We start from the raw sequence: 26,998 nt of genomic DNA on the forward strand, positions 1-26,998 counted from the left end.
TTAATTCTTTTGCAGCAATTCGATAGTTATGTGTCTTGTGAATGTTTTGTGATTTTTTTTTATTTTTGTTTTTTGAAAATTCTTTTTCCGGTGTTTGTCGCCTTCCCAAGGCCTCTCTCGCAGCCGTATCGGCCTCGGAGAAAAGTTGCAGAAAATTTGCGGTGTGTGCCATGAATCCTCATGCAACGCCGATTTTTACCATTGGGCGAACTGAAGCCCGAATTTTAGGCCTCTTAGCCTTTTAGTGGAGTCTGCTGTCACCAAAATGGAATTTCTAGCCCTAAATGTCCAGGAGCTAGGACATCAGCCAGCATGAAGGAGACAGTGTAAGTACAGTTGAGATTTGCAGTCATACCCTTTACCTTTGCAGTGGTTTTTGCAGAGGTCATCATTGTGTTACCAGAATTTTCATGGTCAGTGGGTCCAGGAGTTGGGAATCGGCCTCAGTTAAAGAAACCAGACAGAGGGGAGGGGTGACTCAGCCAGTCTGAGATGGATTTTGATGAATTTTGTTCTCTTGCAGCAACACACAGAAGGATTTGTTGAAAGTGAGGCTCGGCGAGCTTCAATGTCACTTCACGTGGGGCCCACAGAAAGAAATCATTGACTTGGACGACATGAAGTATCGATTGCAAGATTCCATACAGGCTGGTGTGAAATATCAGGCCATGTCTTACAACCACCTCGCTTTTGTAAACTGTCTGCAAGGCAACTGTGAAGAGGCAATTCAAAACTTAAGGGAAGCTGAAAAGATTCTGAGGGAGAATCATGAACATGAATTTGAAAGAAGAAGCATCATTACCTATGGAAACTATGCCTGGGTATATTATCACATGGGCCAACTGACAGAGACCCAGTCCTACCTCGACAAGCTGGAGATGATCTGTAAACAATTTACTGATGGCTCTCGGTATACAGCGTTGATACCTGAAGTATACGGGGAGAAGGGTTGGTCACTGTTGACTTCTGCTAGTCAATATTATGAAGAGGCAAAGGAATGTTTTCAGAAGGCTCTGGAGGAAGATCCTGATAACACTGAATGGAATGTTGGCTATGCGACTGCCCTGTTTCGTCTGGAATGGTTTTCTGGTACCCCAGAGAGTCGTGGACCCAGTCAATCAATGAAGCAGTTACGACGTGTGCTAGAGCTTGATCCAGATGACACTGTAGCCATGGTGCTGTTGGCTCTAAAACTCCAACAGTTCAATCAAAAGGCGGAAGCACTCAAATTAGTTGAACAAGCATTGCAGATGTCCCCTGATCTTCCATATGTAACTCGTTACGCAGCAAAATTTTACAGATCAAAAGGAGATGATGGAAAAGCTGTGGAGCTGTTGAAGAAAGCATTAGAAATTACCCCAACCTCTACCTTCTTACACCACCAAATAGGTCAGTGTTACAGAAACAGACTATTTCAACTGCTGAAATATCCAGGCAGCAAAGACCCTCGCAATCCTGCTTTTCAACAGAAAGCTGAGTTGATCGAACTCTGCAAGTACCATTTTGGAAAGGCATTTGAGCACCGCCCACTATCATCTATTAAGGCACAACTGGATTTTGCAGCAATTCGTTCATTAAACAGTGAATATCTCAAAGCAGAGGAGACCTACAGAAATCTATTGAAATTAGAAAATACTCGTCCAGAAAATAAGCAGCAAATATGTTTAGCGGCCGGATTATTTGAACTGCACCAAAAAAGTTCTGAATCAAATGCCATCAGCTATTTTCTGCAAGGAGTGAAAGTCAAATATGACTCAAAAGAATGGAGAAACTGTCACAAAAACTTGGAGAAGATAGCAAACAGGCGACTTCGCAGGAATTCAAGAGACAGCAAAGCCCTTGGTGTTCTTGGGTTACTGCACCAGCTGGATGGGAAGAAGTGCAAAGCTATTGAATGCTTTGAAAAGGCCTTGGAGTTTGATTGTCACAATGAAGAATATCTAAATGCGCTCACTGAATTACGCCTTTCTACCTAGGCAATGCTGACGTTTCCAGCAAAACCAACACATTTTTGAAGGATGCATTAATACTCTCTGATCTATGAGTAGGTTTGGTAGGGTACTGGCTTCACATATTATGGGCTCAATTTTTCCCAGTATTTGCTCTGTTTTTTTTTTGAGTAGGTTGCTTTTTCTGGCCTAACTTAAAAATCCGCAGTTTCCCCAATCAATTTGCACCACGAGTTACGTTTTTTTTTTAGGTATGTTTTTTTTTGCTCAAAAGGGGGCGTTACCAGCCACCTACGTTAGTTCTGGCCATTTAGGCAACCGTGGCCAGCTAATAGTTACTCCATTTCTACTTCGGTCAGTGTATGTGGCCACTCGAGAAAACCCTTGCGGAGAGTTAAAGAAATCGGTGAAGGTAAGTTTATCGGAGGTCATTCGGCCAGGGCTAGGGGTGGGAAGGGGAGAGGACCTGGAGCGACACGCACTTGGGACTGGAGAGGCTGGGGGGGGGGAGGGGAGGGAGTGAGCGAACTGGCCGGCATCGGGCGGGGACCACACAGCGAGCGGCGGGAAGACACCGGAGAGAGTGGGGGGCGGGGGGTTGGAGGGAGTGAGCGAACTGGCCGATATCGGGCGGGGACCACACAGCGAGCGGCGGGAAGACACCGGAGAGGTGGGGGGCGGGGGGTTGGAGGGAGCGAGTGAACTGGCCGATATTGGGCGGGGACCACACAGCGAGTGGCGGGAAGGCACCGGAGAGAGTGGGGGGGGGGGGGGGGAAGGCGTAGGGAGCGAGCGAACTGGCCAGCATCGGGCGAGGACCACACAGCGAATGGTGGGAAAGCACCGGAGAGGCTGGGGGGGGGGGGCGAGGGTACTCACTGCAGCGGACCAAGAAGACAACTCATTCAGAGCTTTGACATTAGCTTTGCCTTATGGCGGCTCTCTGCACTTGAATATTCCCCCTTGTTACTTGAAGACCCTGACCAGAACACTTCCTCCTCTGACTTGTATTCGAAGCCCTTCTGCACATGCACGGCTATTTCAGAGATGTCAGGAACGTCACTTTTTCCCACCGCGCATGCGCAGAAGTCCCGGCACATTTTTTTCAACGCAGGCTCCACCCCCCGAGGCGACTGGCCACGCCTGCGCAGCTGCAGGGTACAGGCCAAACATCGGGGAAACTACGAAGATTTTTTTCCTGGCACATCTACTGACATAATGAAGCGGCGCAACTCGGGCAAGTATGCCAGAAATCGAGCTCGGTGAAAATTGAGCCTTATATTTTGCTGGCACTCTCTTTCGAATCAGCATTTTACTCATGTGTGTATAATTTTCATGTGATTATCTTATTGTAATTATTCTAAATCCCTGTGCTTCAATCAACAATATTAGCACCACTGGTGCACTAACCAAATACAATTTGTTTCCGTATCCTTGGACATTTTGCTATGTGTGGAATGAAACAAAATAACGTGGGTTTTGGGGAATTAGAGTTAATTGAGTCAATGGGACAGAGCCACAATAGTTGGTTATGAATTATAGGAACTGTTTTTAAACAATAATACACATTACATGGGTCCGATTTTAACTCCAGAAGGGTTTTGGGTGGGTGAGCGGTGAGGGGAGTGGGAAACTCACCCTTTGCTGCAGATATCGGGCCCGTGGTATTTTAAATATTGAACTTCATGATCGTGCGGCCAGTCCACTTCCCGCCCACAGAGCGTGCAGGTCGGGGCATCGAAGGTGGTTCTGGGAGGATCTCGGGGGATGGAAGGGGGGACGTGGGGAGTCTGGGGCAGGGGAGCCCTAAACTTTCATTTGGGGCCTGGCGAGGCATTCCTGCACAAAGGAAAGTCAAACACTTACCCCTTGACAACCTGATTCTCCTCAGAGCTGCTTCGGCCTGTTGGAAAAGATGCAGTGGCTTCCCCCGCCCAGGCCAGAGTTAACGTCGCAGTCAGGGCCCGATGATGTCACCACACCCTGGTCCGTGTGTGATGTCACCACACCCCAGTCCGTGTGTGATGTCACCAGACCCCGGTGTGTGTGATGTCACCACACCCCAGTCCACGTGTGATGTCACCACACCCCAGTCAGTGTGTCATGTCACCAGACCCCGGTCCATGTGTGATGTCACCAGACCCCGGTCTGTGTGTGTCAATGAGGACCCCGCCCACTTTGGGCGAGCGGCTTAGCCTAATTGCTGCCAAGTGGGCATTTTTAAATCATTGCATGAAGTTCTTATATAATCTAGAAAACTGATGGACACCAAATATATATGAAAACTATGTTCCATTTTGATCATCATCTGTTTAGGATGTTTTAAAAGCAATGCAGGCAAAGCATTATAGCTGGAGGTGCATAAGCTTCAGTGCACTCTGAGCATGTGACTTATACTCTTTTTATGGTCATGGATTGGATATAATAAATATCCAATCCAGCCCATAGAGGGTGTAATAAAAACACTCTGTCGACCTATCTTTCACTTGCTGCCTCTTCACAATAAAGTCCCCCATCGGGTGAAAGGCTTTCCATGTGTGACAGTTGAGAAAGGGCCAACGACCACTGCAGGTCCTTCAAATAAATCATCAGCTTGATTCTGTTGTTCTGAAGCTTTGCTGACAGACGATTGCACACCCATCTAGAGCGTTCATTCAGATCTCCGCCTCTGTCAGTGGGAGTCTCCCTGCCCTGTAACTTGTCAGCTGCACCAGCTCTTCATCAAACCTTCTGAGTCCCTCATTGGCCAACAAGAGCAGCTTGGACAATACTCGGGAAAGTCCACTTTCTAGAGACTGTCACCACCGTGGCGAAGGGAAATGCAGTAGAGGGAGGAAAGCTAAAGGATATAGAATTAGGCTAAAATGGGTTAAAAAGAACAAAACACAATGGCTGCTGACACTGATCCAGATTTCAATTTTAATTGTAATATCAGAGATTGAATATTAAAATAATCAATAAAATGAAACTGTGGCAAAGATTTGTGTTGTTGATCTGTGTGAATGCGGATAGTTAGTGCGGTACAGAACATGATGGGAAAAACCTGCAAGATAATTTCTGGTAGTCGGTAATGTTTATGGCTACTTGCACCATTTGGTGAACAGCAATTCGTACATTTCTTTTTGATCAATACAGAGCAGATTGGGCCAAAGCTGAGAAGAAGTCCATTTTATCTCAGCTAAAGGAAGACATAGTAGAGGGAGGAAAGCAAAGAGGATATAAGATGAAGTTCAAAATAATTAAAACTTCATAATTACAGACAGGATTTTGTCAACAGAAGTCATACACGCCAATGATGTTTGCCGGCTGGAACCCAGACTGCAATGATCCTCTGCCAGTGAGGATGGTTTCCAGTCCCCCATTTGTCTATTTGCCAATTTTTTTAAAGGCAAAGTAAAGTTCATTGTAACTTTTTTATTCCTCCTAGTAATAGATTCTCTGCTGCTGATGAGAAAAATAAGTTTTAAAAGGTAAAAAATGAATCAATTTCTAAAGGGAAAATAGAGAATAATTTGCATGAAAATAGAACAAATGTTCCTTCATTGTTAGTCAAAATATTAAAAATAAATTCAATGCCCGTGCTCATTATAGAATCCGAAATCTCAAAAACGCACCAAATAAGTTGTTAGAAAAGCAATTTTATGTGTTCTCACCTTTTTTGGAGTCTGTGTCAGGTTCTTTGAAAGTTTTGGTAAGCTTTTGCTAGTTATTTATGTTTGGAAAGTATGGGAAATGCATATGGTTGGCTGTTGAAGGAAGACAGGATGGACAATGGTGTGGTGTCCCACATAGTCAAATGCCCTGCTACAGTAGATGGTCTCCGCATCAATAATGGGCCCCTGGGTGAGGTACTGGAGGGCAACCCACTGCCCATGGGACTGTGCCCCACTAGGGAGTCAACATCTTTTAGGAGAGGAGGAAAGAGCAACAAATAGCAGAGAAAACAGGTAGGAAACATAAACCTTTCAGGTTACTGGGTGCTTCCAGGTCCCAGAATGTATTTTTTGGCACTGCACAGGCGTCGTATCCACCTCTAACCCAAGGTGACTGGTCAGATGCTCTGGAAAATTTGCAGTGCAGAGCAACAGTGTGAGTGAGAGCCACAATGTGCTACGATTGTTAGCTTCCTCAGTGCATTACCATGGAGCCTTCCTTCCTCCTTTCTTCCCTTGGTGTGGAAGAAGTACTTCCTGATTTCTCTCCAAATAAATGTAGCTAATTATAAGATTCTGCTCCTTTGTTCCGGATTCCCCCACCAGAGGAAATAGTTTCTCTGTATTGACCCAATCGAATCCCATTATCATTTTAAACACCTTAATTAGCGGTGAGGCCTTTGAGGGACTTGAAAACAAGGATGAGAATTTTAAAAGTGAGGCATCGTTGGACCTGGAGCTAATGTAAGTCAGCGAACACAGGGGTGATGGGTGAATGGGACTTGGTGCGAGTTAGGATACGGACACAGAGTTTTGGATGAGCTCAAATTTGCAGAGGACGCAAGGTGGGAGGCCGGCCAGGAGAGCATTGGAATAATCGAGTCGAGTGTTAATTAAAGCGAGGATGAATGTTTCAGCAGCAGATGAGGTGAGGCAGAGTCGGAGACGGGTAATGATACAATATTACAAACAATGCTAGTTCCTGTCCAGAGGGAACGCCTGTTTTACATTTCTCTCATTGGGTTCAAATGAAATTAAATCAGGAGAGATGTTTAACGGGCCGCTGACTCATTACTATCCGGTTAACACAATCGCTCAATGTCAAGATCACTCCCAGCGGTTTCTGGCGGGAGTCGGAGCTGAACTATTGAAATGAGGTCTGGGAGTTAAAATGGCCCAGGCCTCACACCGAGGAGTCTGTGGGGATTTCCCTCTCACCTCAGGCCCCAGGGCCCGAGTTAAAATCGGGGCAATTGAATCCTGTTATGATGTGGAAATGAGAATTCTACAAGTGCCCTGAACCTCTTTTCAGGCTTTGAAGAAGGGTCTATTCTGTGACCCATGGTAATCTAGCAGGGACTTACTAATGTCAACTGGTGAATTTTAGCACATTCTGATGAACAGCCCAAAGCAATCACAACTGCATTTACCATGGCAATAGAAAATAAACACGACTATAAAATCCTGCCCAAGGTCCCATGGAATTTGACTGCACTTACTGTTGATTCACAAATACAACCAACCTCCAGTTGTAACAAAATCAGATATTGTTAGTTTGACTTTCCAGGTCCAGTTTCTGAGTTGTCAATTCTGGTTGGAGGCATTACTGGAGGTTTGATCATGTGACATTCTGACCACATGCCACCTGACCATGTGATGCCTGACCATATGGCATCTGGCCACATGACATCTGATCATGTGATGCGTGATCACATGACATCTACAACTACTATTGCTCTTACCTTATAAAGGTTGGGTCCCCTGTAGTTGAGTATTTTTACTTGTGGTTACATGGCAGCAGCTGTTGTGCGACAAGTTCCAAGAACCAGGAGGCCACCCATGAGCAGACAAATAAAGGAATCCGAGGGTGGAAAAAGGGGGAATCCCAGGATGAGGAATTGGGGAAACCCAGGGCTGGGAAAGGGGGAACCGACGATGGAGAAAAGGAGAAACCGAGCATGGTGGAGCAATTCGCAGAGGGGAAAACAAAGGTCAAAAGATTTTTTTTCCACCAGTAACTAATGGTAACTCACTGAAATTGTTGTGATGACTAATAGTAATACTGGTAACACTCAGATTCCCCTCATAACCAAAAAAATACAATGGGCTAGAACCTCCATTTTTTTGCATGCTTAACAACCACTTAACGGCCATTTTACCGCTGAAATGACGTATCACGCCCATATAACGCCCATTTTGGCACAAAATGGAAACTGACGAGCATTTTTAGGAAACTTATCGCCGAGCGTTACTTTCCCCATGTGCTTAACGCCGGGAAAAAATATTACTGCCCGCACACTTTTTTGGGGGGGGAATCAGCAGAATGGGCAAAATCAACGCCCATAATATCGCCCAGCGTTACTTTCCACACTGATTTAACGCTGAGATTCAATATTAACGCCCGCCCACTGTTTTTTGTCGTAAAGAGTATATTTACTCAAACTAGCGGCCATGGAGTTCACCCATCGTCACTTTCACCATATCGCACACATATTGCCCACACTATCGCTCGCTCAAAAGAATGCCCACAAAAAGTGGAACTAGCCAGTACAAACGTCAGCGGTATGGCTGGCATTTGGTAAATCCCATTCTTATGTGAGGAGCTGATATCTGAAAAATTTGCCTGAAAGAGCGTTGATGTGAGTGACAACGCTGACACATTGCTGTGTGTGCGCAGCTCAGACATCAATGTGCCCATCACCTTGCTGCCAGTTAAACTTTAACCAGTTAAGTTGTATTTAACCCTTTCATGGTAAGGAACCAAAAGTGTGTAACGGTCCAGCTATCTGAGACAATGCGCAACAAGATTATGTTCAATAACAAAAATTTAATACCGACATTAGTCTGAAATCATAAGTATCACAGCCATTAACACCCAACCCCCGCCCACACCCCACGTTTTCCACCATTGACATGAATCACATGTTCAACATGTCCAGCAACACACAATACAAAGGCAAAGCAAGAGCATGGTCCCTAGCCCCCATACATTGCAACAAATTGCATACACCCAGATGGAGATATAACGCAGCCATCACCTGCACACATGCACCTCACTTTCCTTCCCCCATGTCATGCTCCTCCTGTGCTATGTGGGAAGTCAGGGACACTTCCAGTGTCCCTGACTTCCAGTGTCCCTGGCTACTATGTGTGCGGGAAGTGTGTCCAGCTGCAGCTCCTGACAGACCGCATGACGGCACTGGAGCTGCGGATGGGCTCACTCTGGAGCATGCGCGATGCTGACAATGTTGTGGATAGCATATTTAGTGAGTTGGTCACACCGCAGGTAAGGGTTAGGACAGAAAATGAATGGGTGACCAAGAGACAAGGCAAGACAGGAAGGTAGTGCAGGAGTCCCCTGCGGTCATCTCCCTCCAAAACAGATATACCGTTTTGTTACTGTTGGGGGAGATGACTTACCAGGGGAAGGGACCAGCAGCCAGGTTCAAGGCACCATGGGTGGCTCTGCTGCACAGAAGGGCGGGAAAAAGAGCGGGAAAGCTATAGTGATAGGGGACTCTATTGTAAGGGGAATAGATAGGAGTTTCTGCGGCCGCAACCGAGACTCCAGGATGGTATGTTGCCTCCCTGGTGCAAGGGTCAAGGATGTCTCGGAGCAGCTGCAGAGCATTCTGGAGAGGGAGGGTGAACAGCCAGTTGTCGTGGTACATGTAGGTACCAACGATATAGGCAAGAAGTGGGAAGAGGTCCTCCAAGCTGAATTTAGGGAGCTAGGAATTAAATTAAAAAGTAGGACCTCAAAGGTAGTAATCTCTGGATTGCTACCAGTGCCACGTGCTAATCAGAGTAGAGGGAGCAGGATAGTTAGAATAAATACGTGGCTTGAGCAGTGGTGCAAGAGGGAGGGATTCAAATTCCTGGGATATTGAAACCAGTTCTGGGGGAAGTGGGACCTGTACAAAAGGGACAGTTTGCACTTGGGCAGGACTGGAACTGATGTCCTGGGGGTAACATTTGCTAATGCAGTTCGGGAGTGTTTAAACTAATATGGCAGGGGGGTGGGAACCTATGCAGCGAGACAGGGCAAAGTAATATGGAGTCAGAAACAGATGGTAGAAAGGTAAAAAGCAATAGTGGAAGGCCGAGTAAACAAAGGCAAGAAACAAAAAGGGCCACACTACATCATAATTCTAAAAGGACAAAGGGTGTTAAAAAAACAAGCCTGAAGGCTTTGTGTCTTAATGCAAGGAGTATCCGTAATAAGGTGGATGAATTAACTGTGAAAATAGATGTTAACAGATATGATGTGATTGGGATTACAGAGACGTGGCTCCAGGATGATCAGGGCTGGGAACTCAACATCCAGGGGTATTCAACATTCAGGAAGGATAGAATAAAAGGAAAAGGAGGTGGGGTAGCATTGCTGGTTAAAGAGGAGATTAATGCAATAGTTAGGAAGGACATTAGCTTGGATGATGTGGAATCTATATGGGTAGAGCTGCAGTACACCAAAGGGCAAAAAACATTAGTGGGAGTTGTGTACAGACCTCCAAACAGTAGTAGTGATGTTGGGGAGGGCATCAAACAGGAAATTAGAGGTGCATGCAATAAAGGTGCAGCAGTTATCATGGGTGACTTTAATATGCATATAGATTGGGCTAACCAAACTGGAAGCAGTACGGTGGAGGAGAATTTCCTGGAGTGCATAAGGGTGGTTTTCTCGACCAATATATCGAGGAACCAACTAGGGGGGAGGCCATCTTAGACTGGGTGTTGTGTAATGGGAGAGAATTAATTGGCAATCTCATTGTGCGAGGCCCCTTGGGGAAGAGTGACCATAATATGGTGGATTTCTACATAAGAACATAAGAATTAGGAACAGGAGTAGGTCATCTAGCCCCTCGAGCCTGCTCCGCCATTCAACAAGATCATGGCTGATCTGGCCGTGGACTCAGCTCCACTTACCCGCCCGCTCCCCATAACCCTTAATTCCCTTATTGGTTAAAAATCTATCTATCTGTGATTTGAATACATTCAATGAGCTAGCCTCAACTGCTTCCTTGGGCAGAGAATTCCACAGATTCACAACCCTCTGGGAGAAGAAATTCTTTCTCAACTCGGTTTTAAATTGGCTCCCCCGTATTTTGAGACTGTGCCCCCTAGTTCTAGTCTCCCCGACCAGTGGAAACAACCTCTCTGCCTCTATCTTGTCTATCCCTTTCATTATTTCAAATGTTTCTATAAGATCTCCCCTCATCCTTCTGTACTCCAATGAATAAAGACCCAGTCTACTCAATCTAGCATCATAAGGTAATCCCTTCAACTCCGGAATCAGCCTAGTGAATCGTCTCTGTATCCCTTCCAAAGCTAGTATATCCCTCCTTAAGTAAGGTGACCAAAACTGCACACAGTACTCCAGATGCGGCCTCACCAATACCCTGTACAGTTGCAGCAGGACCTCCCTGCTTTTGTACTCCATCCCTCTCGCAATGAAGGCCAACATTCCATTCGCCTTCCTGATTACCTGCTGCACCTGCAAATTAACTTTTTGGCATTCATGCACAAGGAACTGCTCCTGGGCACGGCCAAGGGTGCCATCAGCCGGTCCAGGCAGCGGGCGGTCGAGGGGGTCGTTCAACCTGACTGCCTGCCTCTCTTCCGCTCTTACACCCGGTCCAGGGTGTCCTTGGAGATGGAACACGCGGTGTCCACCGGTACGCTCGCGGCCTTCCGCGAGAGGTGGGCACCGGAAGGACTGGAGTGCATCATCACGCCCGGCAACCAAATTTTAATTTGATTTTACGTTTTAAAGCTTAATTTGTTTTAATTGCCGGTGCTTTTAGTGTCCCCCTCCCCTTTTATAGGGGGCACTTGGAAAAATGTGATCTTAGCGCCCAAAAAAAAAACAAAAAAAAGAAAGAAAAAAAAACACAAAAAAAAGGAGGAAAAAAAAAGGGGCCTTGAAAATGTCTGCTGTGTCACCCAGGCGGATGGCACGGTTTAATGTTTTTTTTTCAGGTAAACTCAAAAGAGTTTCATGCACAAGGACCCCCAGCATGTTGTAATTTCTCCCCATTCAAATAATATTCCCTTTTACTGTTTTTTTTCCCCAAGGTAGATGACCTCAAATTTTCCGACATTGTATTCCATCTGCCAAACCTTAGCCCATTCGCTTAACCTATCTAAATCTCTTTGCAGCCTCTCTGTGTCATCTACACAACCCGCTTTCCCACTAATCTTTGTGTCATCTGCAAATTTTGTTACACTACACTCTGTCCCCTCTTCCAGGTCATCTATGTATATTGTAAACAGTTGTGGTCCCAGCACTGATCCCTGTGGCACACCACTAACCACCGATTTCCAACCCGAAAAGGACCCATTTATCCCGGCTCTCTGCTTTCTGTTAGCCAGCCAATTCTCTATCCATGCGAATAATTTCCTCTGACTCCACGTACCTTTATCTTCTGCAGTAACCTTTTGTGTGGCACCTTATCGAATGCCTTTTGGAAATCTAAATACACCACATCCATCGGTACACCTCTATCCACCATGCTTATTATATCCTCAAAGAATTCCACTAAATTAGTTAAACATGATTTCCCCTTCATGAATCCATGTTGTGTCTGCTTGATTGCACTATTCCTATCTAGATGTCCCGCTATTTCTTCCTTAATGATAGCTTCAAGCATTTTCCCCACTACAGATGTTAAACTAACCGGCCTATAGTTACCTGATTTTGTCTGCCCCCTTTTTTAAACAGAGGCTTTACATTAGCTGCTTTCCAATCCGATGGTACCTCCCCAGAGTCCAGAGAATTTTGGTAGATTATAACGAATGCATCTGCTATAACTTCCGCCATCTCTTTTCATACCCTGGGATGCATTTCATCAGGACCAGGGGACTTGTCTACCTTGAGTCCCATTAGACTGTCTAACACTACCTGCCATTCTACATTAGGATGGAGAATGAAACAGTTAATTCAGAGACCATGGTCCAGAACTTAAAGAAGGGTAACTTTGAAGGTATGAGGTGTGAATTGGCTCGGATAGATTGGCGAATGATACTTAAGGGGTTGACAGTGGATGGGCAATGGCAGACATTTAGAGACCGCATGGATGAACTACAACAATTGTACATCCCTGTCTGGCATAAAAATAAAAAAGGGAAGGTGGCTCAACCGTGGCTATCAAGGGAAATCAGGGATAGTATTAAAGCCAAGGATGTGGCATACAAATTGGCCAGAAGTAGCAGCAAACCCGGGGACTGGGAGCAATTTAGAACTCAGCAGAGGAGGACAAAGGGTTTGATTAGGGCAGGGAAAATAGAGTACGAGAGGAAGTTTGCAGTGAACATTAAGAGGGACTGCAAAAGCTTCTATAGATATGTAAAGAGAAAAAGGTTGGAAAGACAAACGTAGGTCCCCTGCAGTCAGAATCAGGGGAAGTCATAATGGGGAACAAAGAAATGGCAGACCAATTGAACAAGTACTTTGGTTCGGTATTCACTAAAGAGGACACAAACAACCTTCTGGATATAAAAGGGGTCAGAGGATCTAGTAAGAAGGAGGAACTGAGGGAAATCCTAATTAGTTGGGAAATTGTGTTGGGGAAATTGATGGGATTGAAGGCCGATAAATCTCCAGGGCCTGTTGGCCTGCATCCCAGAGTACTTAAGGAGGTGGCCTTGGAAATCACAGATGCATTGACAGTAATTTTCCAACATTCCATAGACTCCGGATCAGTTCCTATGACTGGAGGGAAGCCAGTGTAACCCCATTTTTTAAAAAAGGAGGGAGAGAGAAAACAGGGAATTATAGACCGGTCAGCCTGAAATCGGTAGTGGGTAAAATGATGGAATCGATTATTAAGGATGTCATAGCAGCGCATTTGGAAAGAGGTGACATGATAGGTCCAAGTCAGCATGGATTTGTGAAAGGGAAATCATGCTTGACAAATCTTCTGAAATTTTTTGAGGATGTTCCCAGTAGAGTGGACAAGGAAGAACCAGTTGATGTGGTGTATTTGGACTTCCAGAAGGCTTTCGACAAGGTCCCACACAAGAGATTAATGTGCAAAGTTAAACACATGGGATTGGGGGTAGTGTGCTGACGTGGATTGAGAACTGGTTGGCAGACAAGAAGCAAAGAGTAGGAGTAAACGGGTACTTTTCAGAATGGCAGGCAGTGACTAGTGGGGTACCGCAAGGTTCTGTGCTGGGGCCCCAACTGTTTACATTGTACATTAATGATTTAGACGAGGGGATTAAATGTAGTATCTCCAAATTTGCGGATGACACTAAGTTGGGTGGCAGTGTGAGCTACAAGGAGGATGCTATGAGGCTGCAGAGTGACTTGGATAGGTTAGGTGAGTGGGCAAATGCATGGCAGATGAAGTATAATGTGGATAAATGTGAGGTTGTCCACTTTGGTGGTAAAAACAGAAAGACAGACTATTATCTGAATGGTAACAGATTAGGAAAAGGGGAGGTGCAACGAGACCTGGGTGTCATGGTACATCAATCATTGAAGGTTGGCATGCAGGTACAGCAGGCGGTTAAGAAAGCAAATGGCATGTTGGCCTTCATAGCGAGGGTATTTGAGTACAGGGGCAGAGAGGTGTTACTACAGTTGTACAGGGCCTTGGTGAGGCCACACCTGGAGTATTGTGTGCAGTTTTGGTCTCCTAACTTGAGGAAGGACATTCTTGCTATTGAGGGAGTGCAATGAAGGTTCACCGGACTGATTCCCGGGATGGCGGGACTGACCTATCAAGAAAGATTGGATCAACTAGGCTTGTATTCACTGGAGTTCAGAAGAATGAGAGGGGACCTCATAGAAACGTTTAAAATTCTGATGGGTTCAGACAGGTTAGATGCAGGAAGAATGTTCTCAATGTTGGAAAAGTCCAGAACCAGGGGTCACAGTCTAAGGATAAGAGGTAAGCCATTTAGGACCGAGATGAGGAGAAACTTCTTCACCCAGAGAGTGGTGAACCTGTGGAATTCTCTACCACAGAAAGTTGTTGAGTCCAATTCACTAAATATATTAAAAAAGGAGTTAGATGTAGTCTTTACTACTCGGGGGATCAAGGGGTATGGCGAGAAAGCAGGAATGGGGTACTGAAGTTATATGTTCAGCCATGAACTCATTGAATGGCGGTGCAGGATAGAAGGGCCGAAGGGCCTACTCCTGCACCTATTTTCTATGTTTCTATGTTTCCCCTAATTCTCCCTACCTCTACCCCTTCCCCTCCTCGCTCCATGGTGCCTGGCCGAGGAGCTCCTCAGGCGGAGCCTCAGTTGGGGGGGTGCTGAAGGAAGATGCAGTCGTTGCACGGGTACGGGAGCGGGGGCTGCTGAGGGGGCAACATTCTCTGATGCAGAAGCAGGATCTTGGTCCTTGCTCTCATCTGTCATTCGCAATGGTGGTGCGGAACCTTGGGGTGGAGTGTCACGTTCGGGGACCACTGGAAGCCCTCTGCCACCAGTGTTCCTGGCTACCGGCTCCAGGGCCTCCTCCATCCCTTCCCTCTTATAGCTTATTTGTTGGACAAAAAAAACTCGGTGCCAACTATGTTCTTGGTATTTCGTAGGCTTTTTGCGACTGGTGAATCTCCATCGTGCCTCCCACAACAGTCAGACAAGCACACACCACAGCCATACACACTTACAGTGCCTCTGAGCTCCCTCTCACTCTGTCTCCTCTTCTGCACATGTCATCATGACCCTTGACCTCCTGAATCGCGGGAATCGTGCGTTGCCATGCTGTTGTTAAGGGCGGCCACACTTTACGGCAGTAGGTCAAAAAACTTTAACGCTACTTCCCATTTGATATCGCTCGCGGTAGTGCCCATTTTCAAAACTGTAAACTAGGTGTTTTGAGAAAGGGCGATGAGCCGTTGATCTGAAAACCCTTTTTTAACACCCACGCCGGAAATAATGCCCATTTTTGGGCGATAAGCACAAAAGTGGAGGTTCTAGCCCATAAACACATTGATAGTTTATATGCATCTAATAGTAATAGGTATCATGTCTCAATATCCTACGTGTAACTAGCAGTAATACTTTAACTCACTGATACTCACCCTGAAACCATCGCCAGAATCCCCCTGCACTGCACCAGGTGAGGTCAGTCTCTCCAGTTGATGCCACTTATAACAGGCCCGATCTCTCTCTCTATCTCCTTGGAATCTGGTTTGGACTCCGGTTCTGTGTGAAGGTGACAATTCTGAACTGCGAACCTCAGTCTGAGCTGATCTGTACTTGGTCTTCACATGTCAAACCCGGTCGGCACAGACCAACCGGAACCAAACCGAGAGATTGCGCAAAGGGCAGTGAGCTGAGTGTTTGGGGCACTTCTCACAGGTCACATTGTCCTAAACTCAGCTCAGTACCAACATTTCTAAACCGCTCCATGTGCTCGGTCTCAATAAATGAGGGATGGGAACCTATGCAGGGAGACAGAGGGAAGTAGAATAGGGGCAGAAGCAAAAGATAGAAAGAAGAAAAGTAAAAGTGAAGTGCAGAGAAACCCAAGGCAAAAATCAAAAAGGGCCACATTACAGCAAAATTCTAAAGGGGCAAAGTGTGTTAAAAAGACAAGTCTGAAGGCTCTGTGCCTCAATGCGAGGAGTTTTCGTAATAAAATGGATGAATTAACTGCTCAGGCAGCAATTAATAAATATGATATAATTGGCATCATGGAGACATGGCTCCAGGGTAACCAAGGCTGGGAACTCAACATCCAGGGGTATTCAACATTCAAGAAGGATAGACAGAAAGGAAAAGTAAGTGGGGTAGCGTTGCTGATTAAAGAGCAAATTAACACAATAGAAAGGAAGGACATTAGCTTGGATGATGTGGAATCTGTATGGGTGGAGCTGCTGAATACCAAAGAGCAGAAAACGCTAGTGGGAGTTGTGTACAGACCACCAAACAGTAGTAGTGTGGTTGGGGACAGCATCAAACAAGAAATTAGACATGCGTGCAATAAAGGTACAGCAGTTTTCATGGGTGACTTTAATCTACATATAGATTGGGCTAATCTAACTGTTGCAATACGGTGGAGGAGGATTTCCTGGAGTGTATGAGGGATGGTTTTCAAGACCAATATGTCGAGGAGCCAACTAGAGGGCTGGCCATCCTAGACTGGGTGATGTGTAATGAGAAAGGACCAATTAGCAATCTTGTTGTGGGGTGCCGCAGGGCTCAGTGCTGGAACCCCAGCTCTTTACAATACACATCAATGATTTAGATGAAGGAATTGAGTGTAATATCTCTAAGTTTGCAGATGACACTAAGCTGGGTGGTGGTATGAGCTGTGAGGAGGATGCTAAGAGTCTGCAGGCTGACTTGGACAGGTTAGGTGAGTGGGCAAATGCATGGCAGATGCAGTATAATGTGGATAAATGTGAGGTTATCCACTTTGGGGGAAAAACACGAAGGCAGAATTTTATCTGAATGGCGGCAGATTAGGAAAAGTGGAGGTGCAACGAGACCTGGGTTTCATGGTACATCAGCCATTGAAAGTTGGCATGCAGGTACAGCAGGCGGTGAAGAAGGCAAATGGTATGTTGGCCGTCATAGCTAGAGGATTTGAGTATAGGAGCAGGGAGGTCTTACTGCAGCTATACAGGGCCTTGGTGAGGCCTCACCTGGAATATTGTGTTCAGTTTTGGTCTCCTAATCTGAGGAAGGACATTCCTGCTATTGAGGGAGTGCAGAGAAAGTTCAACAGACTGATTCCCGGGATGGCTGGACTGTTATATGAGGAGAAACTGGATTGACTGGGCCTGTATTCACTGGAGTTCAGAAAAATGAGAGGGGATCTCATAGAAACGTTTAAAATTCTGACGGGTTTCGACAGGTTCGATGCAGGAAGAATGTTGCCAATGTTGGGGAAGTCCAGAACAGGGGTCACAGTCTAAGGATAAGGGGTAAGCCATTTAGGACCGAGATGAGGAGAAACTTCTTCACCCAGAGAGTTGTTAACCTGTGGAATTCCCTACTGCAGAGAGTTGTTGATGCTAGTTCATTGGATATATTCAAGAAGGAGTTAGCTATGGCCCTACAGCTAAAGGGATCCAAGGGATATGGAGAGAAAGCAGGAAAGGGGTACTGAGGTGAATGATCAGCCATGATCTTATTGAATGGTGGTGCAGGCTCGAAGGGCCGAATGGCCTACTCCTGCACCTATTTTCTATGTTTCTATGTTTCATCGAATTATAGAAATGACTGCACAGGAGGAGACCATTCAGCCTCAGAGCCTGCACTCTCTTCTGTAACCTCATTCCCCCAGATCTTTTTATATTCTTACTTTTCAAATATTTATCCCATTCCCTTTAGGTTTTGGACTCTACCTCAATAGCTACATGTTGTGAAGGACTCCACGGTCTAATAGCCCTCAATCAACAACATTCCTCCTCCCTCCCCCCCTTGTTTTTTCCAGTGAGAATCCTTGGTTTCCATTTCCTAGTTCCCCATTCAGCCAGCACTGGAAATAATCTTTCATTATTTACCCACAGTAAGGTCCCCAGGTTTCACTCACCCCTTTACTGGCTTCTCCTCTCTCAGTGCCACTCCCACTCACCATGCTGTTGCTAGTGCTCCCTGATCTGCGGGAAATTCTGGACCTCACTCTCACCCAATTCTGGAGACTCCCTTTCTTTCTGAGCCCCCATTCCCCCTCTCCCCTCTCCCCCATTCCCCAGTCTCCCTCTCCCCCATTCCCCAGTTTCCCTCTCCCCCATTTCCCAGTCTCTCTCCCCCCGAGCCCCCATTCCCCACTCTCCCTCTTCCCAAACCCCCATTCCCCAGTCTCCCTCTCCTCCATTCCCAGTCTCCCTCTCCCCGAGCCCCCATTCCCCAGTTTCCCTCTCCCCCATTCCTAGTCTCCCTCTGTCCAAACCCCCATTCCCCACTCTCCCTCTCCCCGAGCCCCCATTCCCCACTCTCCCTCTCCTCAAGCCCCCATTCCCCACTCTCCCTCTCCCCGAGCCCCCATTCCTCAGTCTCCGTCTCCCCGAGCCCCCATTCCACAGTCTCCCTCTCCCCCATTCCCAGTCTCCCACTCTCTCACTCCCCCATTCCTCAGTCTCCGTCTCCCCGAGCCCCCATTCCCCAGTCTCCCTCTCCCCCATTCCTCAGTCTCCGTCTCCCCCCTAGCCCCCATTCCCCACTCTCCCTCTCCTCGAGCCCCCATTCTCCACTCTCACTCTCCCCGAGCCCCCATTCCCCACTCTCCCTCTCCCTCTCCCCGAGCCTCCATTCCTCAGTCTCCGTCTCCCCGAGCCCCCATTCCTCAGTCTCCGTCTCCCCGAGCCCCCATTCCCCACTCTCCCTCTCCCTGAGCCCCCATTCCCCACTCTCCCTCTCCCCGAGCCCCCATTCCTCAGTCTCCCTCTCCCGGAGCCCCCATTCACCAGTCTCCCTCCCCCTGAGCCCCCATTCCTCAGTCTCCCTCTCCCCAAACCTCCACGTGGTCGCTGCTCTCGGCTGCGGTGATCAAGTGACATCACCGAGCCAGAGGTTCCACTGAGCAACAGCCGGTGAGGTCACGGAGCGGGGGAGGGGAAGGGAGGAACTAACCACTAGATGGCTAGTTTGGTCAGTTTCACTTTCCAGTTTCACTTTCAGGAACCAATTCCTCAAAATCAGGTGATCCCAGTGGCTATAAAAATATTCAGGAAGACAAACATTGCACAGTGTTTCGGCTGATCTGCTGACTGAAGTACAAGTGAAATCCAGATCACCATCATGAGGTCAGTAATCACTTTGCTTTACACAACATTATTAGATGTACTGACATTTTAAGGAAATAACAGTGACATTGACCACGATATTAACGCAGAGACGGGATCAGAGTGCGGGTGAGGGAGGGGCGATGGCGGGCGACCAAAGCACAACATCGTGGAACATGTGCAAATATCCTATTCAATGGGGGATTCCTCTTTATCATTTTACTTCCGGCTTTCGTGTCCCTAATGCACGTGAGCGGGCGTGACACTGACCTGCATGATGCGATTTCACCTCGACCACTGACAGGGCCAGTTCACAGAGGCAGTGGAGGAGGAGGTTTGCAGTTAGCTACATTGGGCTGGAAGGAGTGCAGGCAGAGTTATGGAAGGAAGGAGGACAAAGACTGCACCCAGGTTTAATCAGGCGTCCCTGGATGTCATTGGAATCCTCATCTGATGAGGTGTGCTGAGCGGCTTGTTCCTCTTCACCTTTAGTTCTCGCTGCTGTGCTGTGTTGTGCAGAATGCAGCTCACCACGATTATGCTGGAGACCCTCATTGGTGAGTACTGAAGGGCGCCTCCAGACCTGTCCAGATACCTGAAGCGCAACTTGAGCATAGCAATGGCTTGCTCAATAACACATCAGGTTGACAAATGGCTCCTGATGTAACGCTCCTCAGAGGTATCATCAGGCAGGTTTGAGGGGGATATCCTTTGTCACCTCGCCCTTAAGGCTGGTTCCAGGTCTGAACATGTTGAGGATTCTGGGCTGCCGCAGCATGATAGCACCTCCCAGGGAATCTGGCGCAGACCTGCATGAACCTTTTTTTGTGGTTACATACCTGCTAAACATTGATGTAATGGAATCCCTTGCGGTTGACAAATACTCCTGGTTAATCTGTGGGGTGCTCGGATTGCCACGTGTGTGCAGTCGATGCCAGCCTGCCCCTGTGGGAAGCCAGCCAAAGATGTGAATCCGAGTGCCCGCTGATTCTGGCTATTGTCATCACAGGGGAAGTTTATATGCCTCCAGCACTGACAAACAACCCATCAATCACCTGCCTGATGCATTTACTTGCAGCCGACTGCGAGATCCCATGCATGTTGGGTTAGGGCTACGTTTCACGTATTTGACTGTTTGACTTCTCCGTGACCCTCTCCCAGGTGTGAGGGGTTAATATCAAAGCCATTGATTTCAAACCCACTGAAATGAGTGGAGCTGGACCTATCTGTTTATAGCTGAAACATGTTTACAGCAAGGCAGCTGCCTCAGGGCAAACTCCTTCCTAAACCTGCCTCCCTGTGACTGCTGCAATGAAAATAGAACATTTCTCACAGCAGGAGACTGGTGACGGTGGAATTACTCTCTCTCTGTCTCTCTCCACTCCCTGTATTTCCTCCCTCTCTGTGAGAGCTGGGACTGGTGCATGCAATAGGTTCCAGAGGGTGGCAGTGTAGGGTTATTAGTTGCATGCATTGCTACTGTACAAATAGATTGTGCATTTTATAAAAGACACAATCAGCAATCTCGAAGTGTGTTGCTAATGGTTACTCAAAGGATGTGCTGTTTTATAACAATAAACATGTATCATTGTCAGTGTGCCGCTGGTTTATGAAAACAGAATCAGTCAACTTTCATGTGAGTGCTCGGGGGAAGGGTTTGGGATCTGTCCCTGGGTCTGTGAGCACTCGGGGAAAGGGTTTGGGATCTGTCGCTGAATCTGAGAGCACTCGGGAAGGGTTTGGGATCTGTCCCTGGGTCTATGAGCACTCAGGGGAAGGGTTTGGACCTGCCCCAAGTTAATGTTGTCTGCTCTCTGCAGTAACAGAAAATGTGTCCAAGCAATGTCCAGAACTTTAAGTTTTTGCTGTCGATATTTTCGCTGAATCTTACACTAAGTTATGTGGCACAGTAAATAATACAGATGGGATTAGACAGTTGCAAAGGCACATTGATAAATGAAATGATTACGAAAAACTAGCAGATGGAGTTCAGTGTGGGGAAATGTGTGCTCATCCACTTTGGAGCCAAGAAATATCGGAATATTTTCCAAATGTGACAAGCCTGGAACTGCGGAGGAGCAAAGAGATTTAGGGGACCATGTACAGAAATCATTAAATCTAGTGAACAGGTACAGTAAATAATGAAAGGGGTGAATGGATTGTTTGCCTTGATCTCAATGGGGCTGGAATACAAAGGGTAGGCGTTATGTTAATGTTGTATAAAGCTCTGGTTAAACTACATCTGGAGTAATGCATTGAGTTCTGGGCACCTCACCTCAGAAAGGATATATTGCTCCTGCGGCGGGTGTAGTGCAGATTCATTAGAATTTTACCAGGGCTAAAATGGTTATATCATGAGGACAGCTCACATAGACTCGGCTTGTATTCCCCCAGATATAGAAGATTAAGGGGTGACCTAATTAAGGTGTTTAAGATGATTGAAGCATTTGATTGGGTAGGTAGAGTAAAACAATTTCCTCTGATGGGGGAGACCAGAACAAGGGGGCATCAGCTTGAAGTTAGAACTCAGCCAGTCAGGGGTGATGTCAGACAACACTTCTTCACACAAAGGGTAGTGGAAATCTGGAACTCTCTCCCCCAATAAGTTGTTGCGGTTAGGCCAATTAAATATGTCAAAACTGTGATGATAGAATTTTGTTAGGCAAGGGTATTAAGAGTTACAGAACCAGGGTGGGTAGATGGAGTTGTGATACAGATCAGCCATGATAAAGTGAATGGTGGAACATGTTCCTATGTTCCGACCTATGTTCATATTAAGGGATAATCGTGGATTTCTGCTGGCACTCATGAGCCAATTGTTCATTTTGTGTTGCCTCCAGGACCCTTACGGGATTTCTAGAGGTTTCCCCCAAACTGAGCGAAACCAGGCAGTCAGGCTGCAGGGAGGTGTTCTGTGCCCACGTGCACTGACCTGCACATCTGTTCTGCTATTGTGACTTTACCAGCATTGCTACATTGATTATATATGAGCTATAAATGTAAGTTAGATACACATAGCGGATGCATTGACAGTCATTTTCCAACATTCCACAGATTCTGGATCAGTTCCTATGGAGTGGAGGGTAGCCAATGTAACCCCACTTTTTAAAAAAGGAGGGAGAGAGAAAACAGGGAATTATAGACTGGTCAGCCTGACCTCAGTAGTGGGTAAAATGATGGAATCAATTATTAAGGATGTCATAGCAGCGCATTTGGAAAGAGGTGACATGATAGGTCCAAGTCAGCATGGATTTGTGAAAGGGAAATCATGCTTGACAAATCTTCTGGAATTTTTTGAGGTTGTTTCCAGTAGAGTGGACAAAGGAGAACCACTTGATGTGGTGTATTTGGACTTCCAGAAGGCTTTCGACAAGGTTCCACACAAGAGATTAATGTGCAAAGTTAAAGCACATGGGATTGGGGGTAGTGTGGACATGGATTGAGAACTGGTTGTCAGACAGGAAGCAAAGAGTAGGAGTAAATGGGTACTTTTCAGAATGGCAGGCAGTGACTAATGGGGTACCGCAAGGTTCTGTGCTGGTGCCCCAGCTGTTTACATTGTACATTAATGATTTAGACGAGGGGATTAAATGTAGTATCTCCAAATTTGTGGATGACACTAAGTTGGATGGCAGTGTGAGCGCGAGGCGAATGCTATGAGGCTGCAGAGTGACTTGGATAGGTTAGGTGAGTGGGCAAATGCATGGCAGATGAAGTATAATGTGGATAAATGTGAGGTTGTCCACTTTGGTGGTAAAAACAGAGAGACAGACTATTATTTGAATGGTGACAGATTAGGAAAAGGGGAGGTGCAATGAGACCTGGGTGTCATGGTACATCAGTCATTGAAGGTTGGCATGCAGGTACATCAGGCGGTTAAGAAAGCAAATGGCATGTTGGCCTTCATAGCGAGGGGATTTGAGTACAGGGGCAGAGAGGTGTTACTACAGTTGTACAGGGCCTTGGTGAGGCCAGACCTGGAGTGTTGTGTACAGTTTTGGTCTCCTAACTTGAGGAAGGACATTCTTGCTATTGAGGGAGTGCAGCGAAGGTTCACCAGACTGATTCCCGGGAAGGCGGGACTGACATATCAAGAAAGACTGCATCAACTGGGCTTGTATTCACTGGAGTTCAGAAAAATGAGAGGGGATCTCATAGAAACGTTTAAAATTCTGACGGATTTCGACAGGTTAGATGCAGGAAGAATGTTCCCAATGTTGGGGAAGTCCAGAACAGGGGTCACAGTCTAAGGATAAGCGGTAAGCCATTTAGGACCGAGATGAGGAGAAACTTCTTCACCCAGAGAGTGGTGAACCTGTGGAATTCTCTACCACAGAAAGTTGTTGAGGCCAATTCACTAAATATATTCAAAAAGGATTTAGATGTAGTCCTTACTACTAGGGGGATCAAGGGGTATGGCAAGAAAGCAGGGATGGGGTACTGAAGTTGCATGTTTAGCCATGAACTCATTGAATGGCAGTGCAGGCTCGAAGGGCCGAATGGCCTACTCCTGCACCTAATTTCTATGTTTCTATAAGATGGGCTTTGATTATTTTGTTCTCTTACAGCAACACACTGAACGATTGTTTGAAAGCGAAACTCGGCGAGCTTCAATGTCAATTCACGTGGGCCCCACAGAAAGACAGTATTGACTTGGAGGACATGAAGTATAGATTACACAATTTAATACAGGCTGGTGTGAAATATCAGGCCATGTCTTACAACCACCTCGCTTTTGTAAACTGTCTGCAAGGCAACTGTGAAGAGGCAATTCAAAACTTAAATGAAGCTGAAAAAATTCTGAGGGAAAATCATGAACATGAATTTAAAAGAAGAAGCATCATCACCTATGGAAACTATGCCTGGGTATATTATCACATGGGCCAACTGACAGAGGCCCAGTCCTACCTCGACAAGCTGGAGAGGATCTGTAAACAATTGACTGATGGCTCTCGGTATACAGCGCTGATACCTGAAGTATACGGGGAGAAGGGTTGGTCACTGTTGAGTTCTGCTGCTCAATACTATGAAGAGGCAAAGGAATGTTTTGAGAAAGCTCTGGAGGAAGATCCTGATGATACTGAATGGAATGTTGGCTATGCGACTGTTCTGTTTCGTCTGGAAGGAGGTCCTGGTATCTCAGAGAATGGTGAACCCAGTCAATCAGTGAAGCAGTTGCGACGTGTGCTGGAACTTGATCCAGATGACTCTGTCGCCATGGTGCTGTTGGCTCTAAAACTGCAAGAGTCCAAACAAAAGGAGAAAGCACTGCAATTAGTTGAACAAGCATTGCAGAAGTCCCCTGATCTTCCATATGTAACTCGTTATGCAGCAAGATTTCTGAGAAAAGAAGGAGATGTGGAAAAAGCTATGGAGCTGTTGAAGAAAGCATTAAAAATTATCCCACACTCTTCCTTCTTACACCACCAAGTAGGTCTGTGTTACAGAAACAAAGTATATCAGTTGATCAAACATCCAGGCAGCAAAGACCCTCGCAATCCTGCTTTTCAACAGAAAGCTGAATTGATCAATCAATGCAAGTACCATTTTGAAAAGGCATTTGAGCAGAAGCCATCATTTATTTTTGCACGATTAGATTTTGCAAAAATCTGTTCATTAAATGGGGAATATCTCAAAGCAGAGAAGATCTACAGCGATTTCCTGCAATTAGAAGATAATCATCCTGATAAGCAGTCAGTATATTTGCAGATTGGGTTATTTGAACTGCACCAGAAAAGATCGGAATCAAATGCCATCAACTATTTTCTGGAAGGACTTAAATTTCAACGTGACACAAAAGCTTGGCAATTGTGTCATGAAAACTTGAGAAAGATTGCAACAAAACAAATTGACAGGAATCCCAGAAACAGCAAGGCCTTTGGTGTTCTTGGGTTACTGCACCAGCAGGATGGGAAGAAGTGCAAAGCTATTGAATGCTTTGAAAAGGCCTTGGAGTTTGATTGTGGCAATGAAGAATATCTAAGTGCTCTTTGTAAATTACGCCTTTCTATCAGTCAATGATGACTAACCCAGCTAAAACTAAACACATTGGGTGGAGTTTCTGCTTTGGCGCAATTGGGAACTTAGTTGTAAATTACGCTACATAGGTTACAGTTCAAGTTTCCGCTAGAATGCATTTGCATACTCACAGACATAAAATCTTTAATGAACCAGCCTTTCACCTGCGGGAAACCTGATTTTAAATGACTGAAAATGACTTAAAGGTAGATATACAGAACCATTTATTAGTTTCATTGTTGTACACTAGTCAGTTTGTAAGTAAATTAAATATAATAATTTGTAAAACTTTTAAATCATGCCTACTAGTGCCCAGGGGCCTAAGAAAATGAGCTCAATTTGAAAACCCTCCTCAAACGGGCGCAATTGGCAGAAACTCGCCATCCTCGTTATTTCGATCTGTGGGCGGGGCCAGTTTTGTAGATTTTTAAACCAGCGTTAAAGATCACGGAATACTTGATTTACGCTTGATGTAAATCTTGCTCGAGTTCCCGTGATCTTTTGTGCTGGTTCGGCAGATTTCACCTGGATTGTACTGATAAAACGAGGGCAAATTAGCAGAGGCTCTATCCCAGTGTTTGAAAGATGCTGTGATGCTCTCTCATCTATGAACAAGTTTGGCAGGATACTCATCCAACTTATATTATTTAATATACACTGTTAATACTTTCAGTCGAAGCGGCCTTTTGTTTGTAAATGCATCGATATTTGTGAGTACAGTCCCCACCGATTTCTCTGCTTTACACAGGATGGCCGGTATCACGCGTGAAGAAGGATTATTTTCTCTCTCTCCCTGTAACGAGCCGCCCGCAGCTCCCTGATTTCTAGCCCCTTCAATGGAAGCAGTTAATTTCCATCGGGTGACTTATGGCTAAAGGATATAATAATAGATTTAAATGGCTAAAATTAATAAAGCTTAATAGTTGCAGATATAGATTTTCCAACCAGAATTATTAATTTGCTGTAATATCAGAGACTGTGTTAAAATAACCAATAAAAAGAAACTGTAACTAAAATGATATTTGTGTTATTGATCTGTGCTAATGCTGACAGTAAGTGTCACTCATAGTCCATACTTTGTGATGGTGAACTGTACCAGCTCTGTAAGGAACATTCAGACCAGCCTTTAACACAGCTGTTGATTGTGGAGTGAAACATGGCCCTTGCACTGCTAGCTGTAGCCATAGTGCTATTAGAGAAAGGTTAGGAAGAAATGGTTGGGAAGGTCCAGAGGAATGGGACAATGGGAGAACCTAACATTGGGAGAGGCTGCAGACGCCTCACATCATATTTAGACTTATTGGTAAAGCAGCCCCTGAAGGGTTCAGCCCTTCTGTGAAGGTATTGTTTCAGCTCTGTGCAATGTTGGAAACTAATTTTTTAAGACATTGGAGATGTTACACAGACAGCTGAGGGACTAAATTGGAGAGCCCTGAAGACATAAGAACAAAAGAAATAGGAGCAGGAGTAGACCATTTGGCCCTTCGAGCCTGCTCCGCCATTCAACAAAATCATGGCTGATCTACTACCTCAACTCCACCTTCCCGCACTATCCCCATATCCCTTAATTTGCTTTGTTCCCAAAAATTTAGCTACATCTATCTTGAATATAATTAAAGATTGAGGGCTAGACTTTCCGTTATTTTTGCATGCATACCACCCACTTAACGTCCATTTTAAT

General features: G+C 45.9%; 2 protein-coding genes across 3 annotated transcripts; both read left to right on the top strand.

The window, feature by feature from the left end:
* Window positions 1-594: 594 nt before the first annotated feature.
* LOC139264256 (interferon-induced protein with tetratricopeptide repeats 5-like) lies at window positions 595-19,216 on the top strand. 2 transcript variants are annotated; one of them, XM_070880422.1, is made up of 2 exons: window positions 595-2,361; window positions 19,196-19,216. In XM_070880422.1, exon 1 carries the CDS (start codon window positions 618-620, stop codon window positions 1,974-1,976), a length of 1,359 nt encoding a protein of 452 aa, XP_070736523.1. In that variant the 5' UTR covers window positions 595-617; the 3' UTR covers window positions 1,977-2,361; window positions 19,196-19,216. The 2 variants fall into 2 exon arrangements, with proteins under 2 accessions (XP_070736523.1, XP_070736522.1); XM_070880421.1 differs by lacking the exon at window positions 19,196-19,216 and adding an exon at window positions 17,906-18,215.
* Window positions 2,818-26,039, top strand: LOC139264255 (interferon-induced protein with tetratricopeptide repeats 5-like). Its single transcript, XM_070880420.1, has 3 exons — window positions 2,818-3,190; window positions 19,184-19,320; window positions 23,868-26,039. The coding sequence occupies exons 2-3, from the start codon at window positions 19,316-19,318 to the stop codon at window positions 25,318-25,320; spliced, it is 1,458 nt and encodes a 485-aa protein (XP_070736521.1). The 5' UTR covers window positions 2,818-3,190; window positions 19,184-19,315; the 3' UTR covers window positions 25,321-26,039.
* Window positions 26,040-26,998: the final 959 nt, after the last annotated feature.

This window comes from Pristiophorus japonicus, chromosome 5, assembly GCF_044704955.1.
Source record: "Pristiophorus japonicus isolate sPriJap1 chromosome 5, sPriJap1.hap1, whole genome shotgun sequence".
NCBI classification, from domain to species: Eukaryota; Metazoa; Chordata; class Chondrichthyes; family Pristiophoridae; genus Pristiophorus; species Pristiophorus japonicus.

Coding starts and splice junctions, on each gene's coding strand:
- LOC139264256 (XM_070880422.1), top strand. CDS start 618: ATGAAGTATCGATTGCAAGATTCCATACAGGCTGGTGTGAAATATCAG.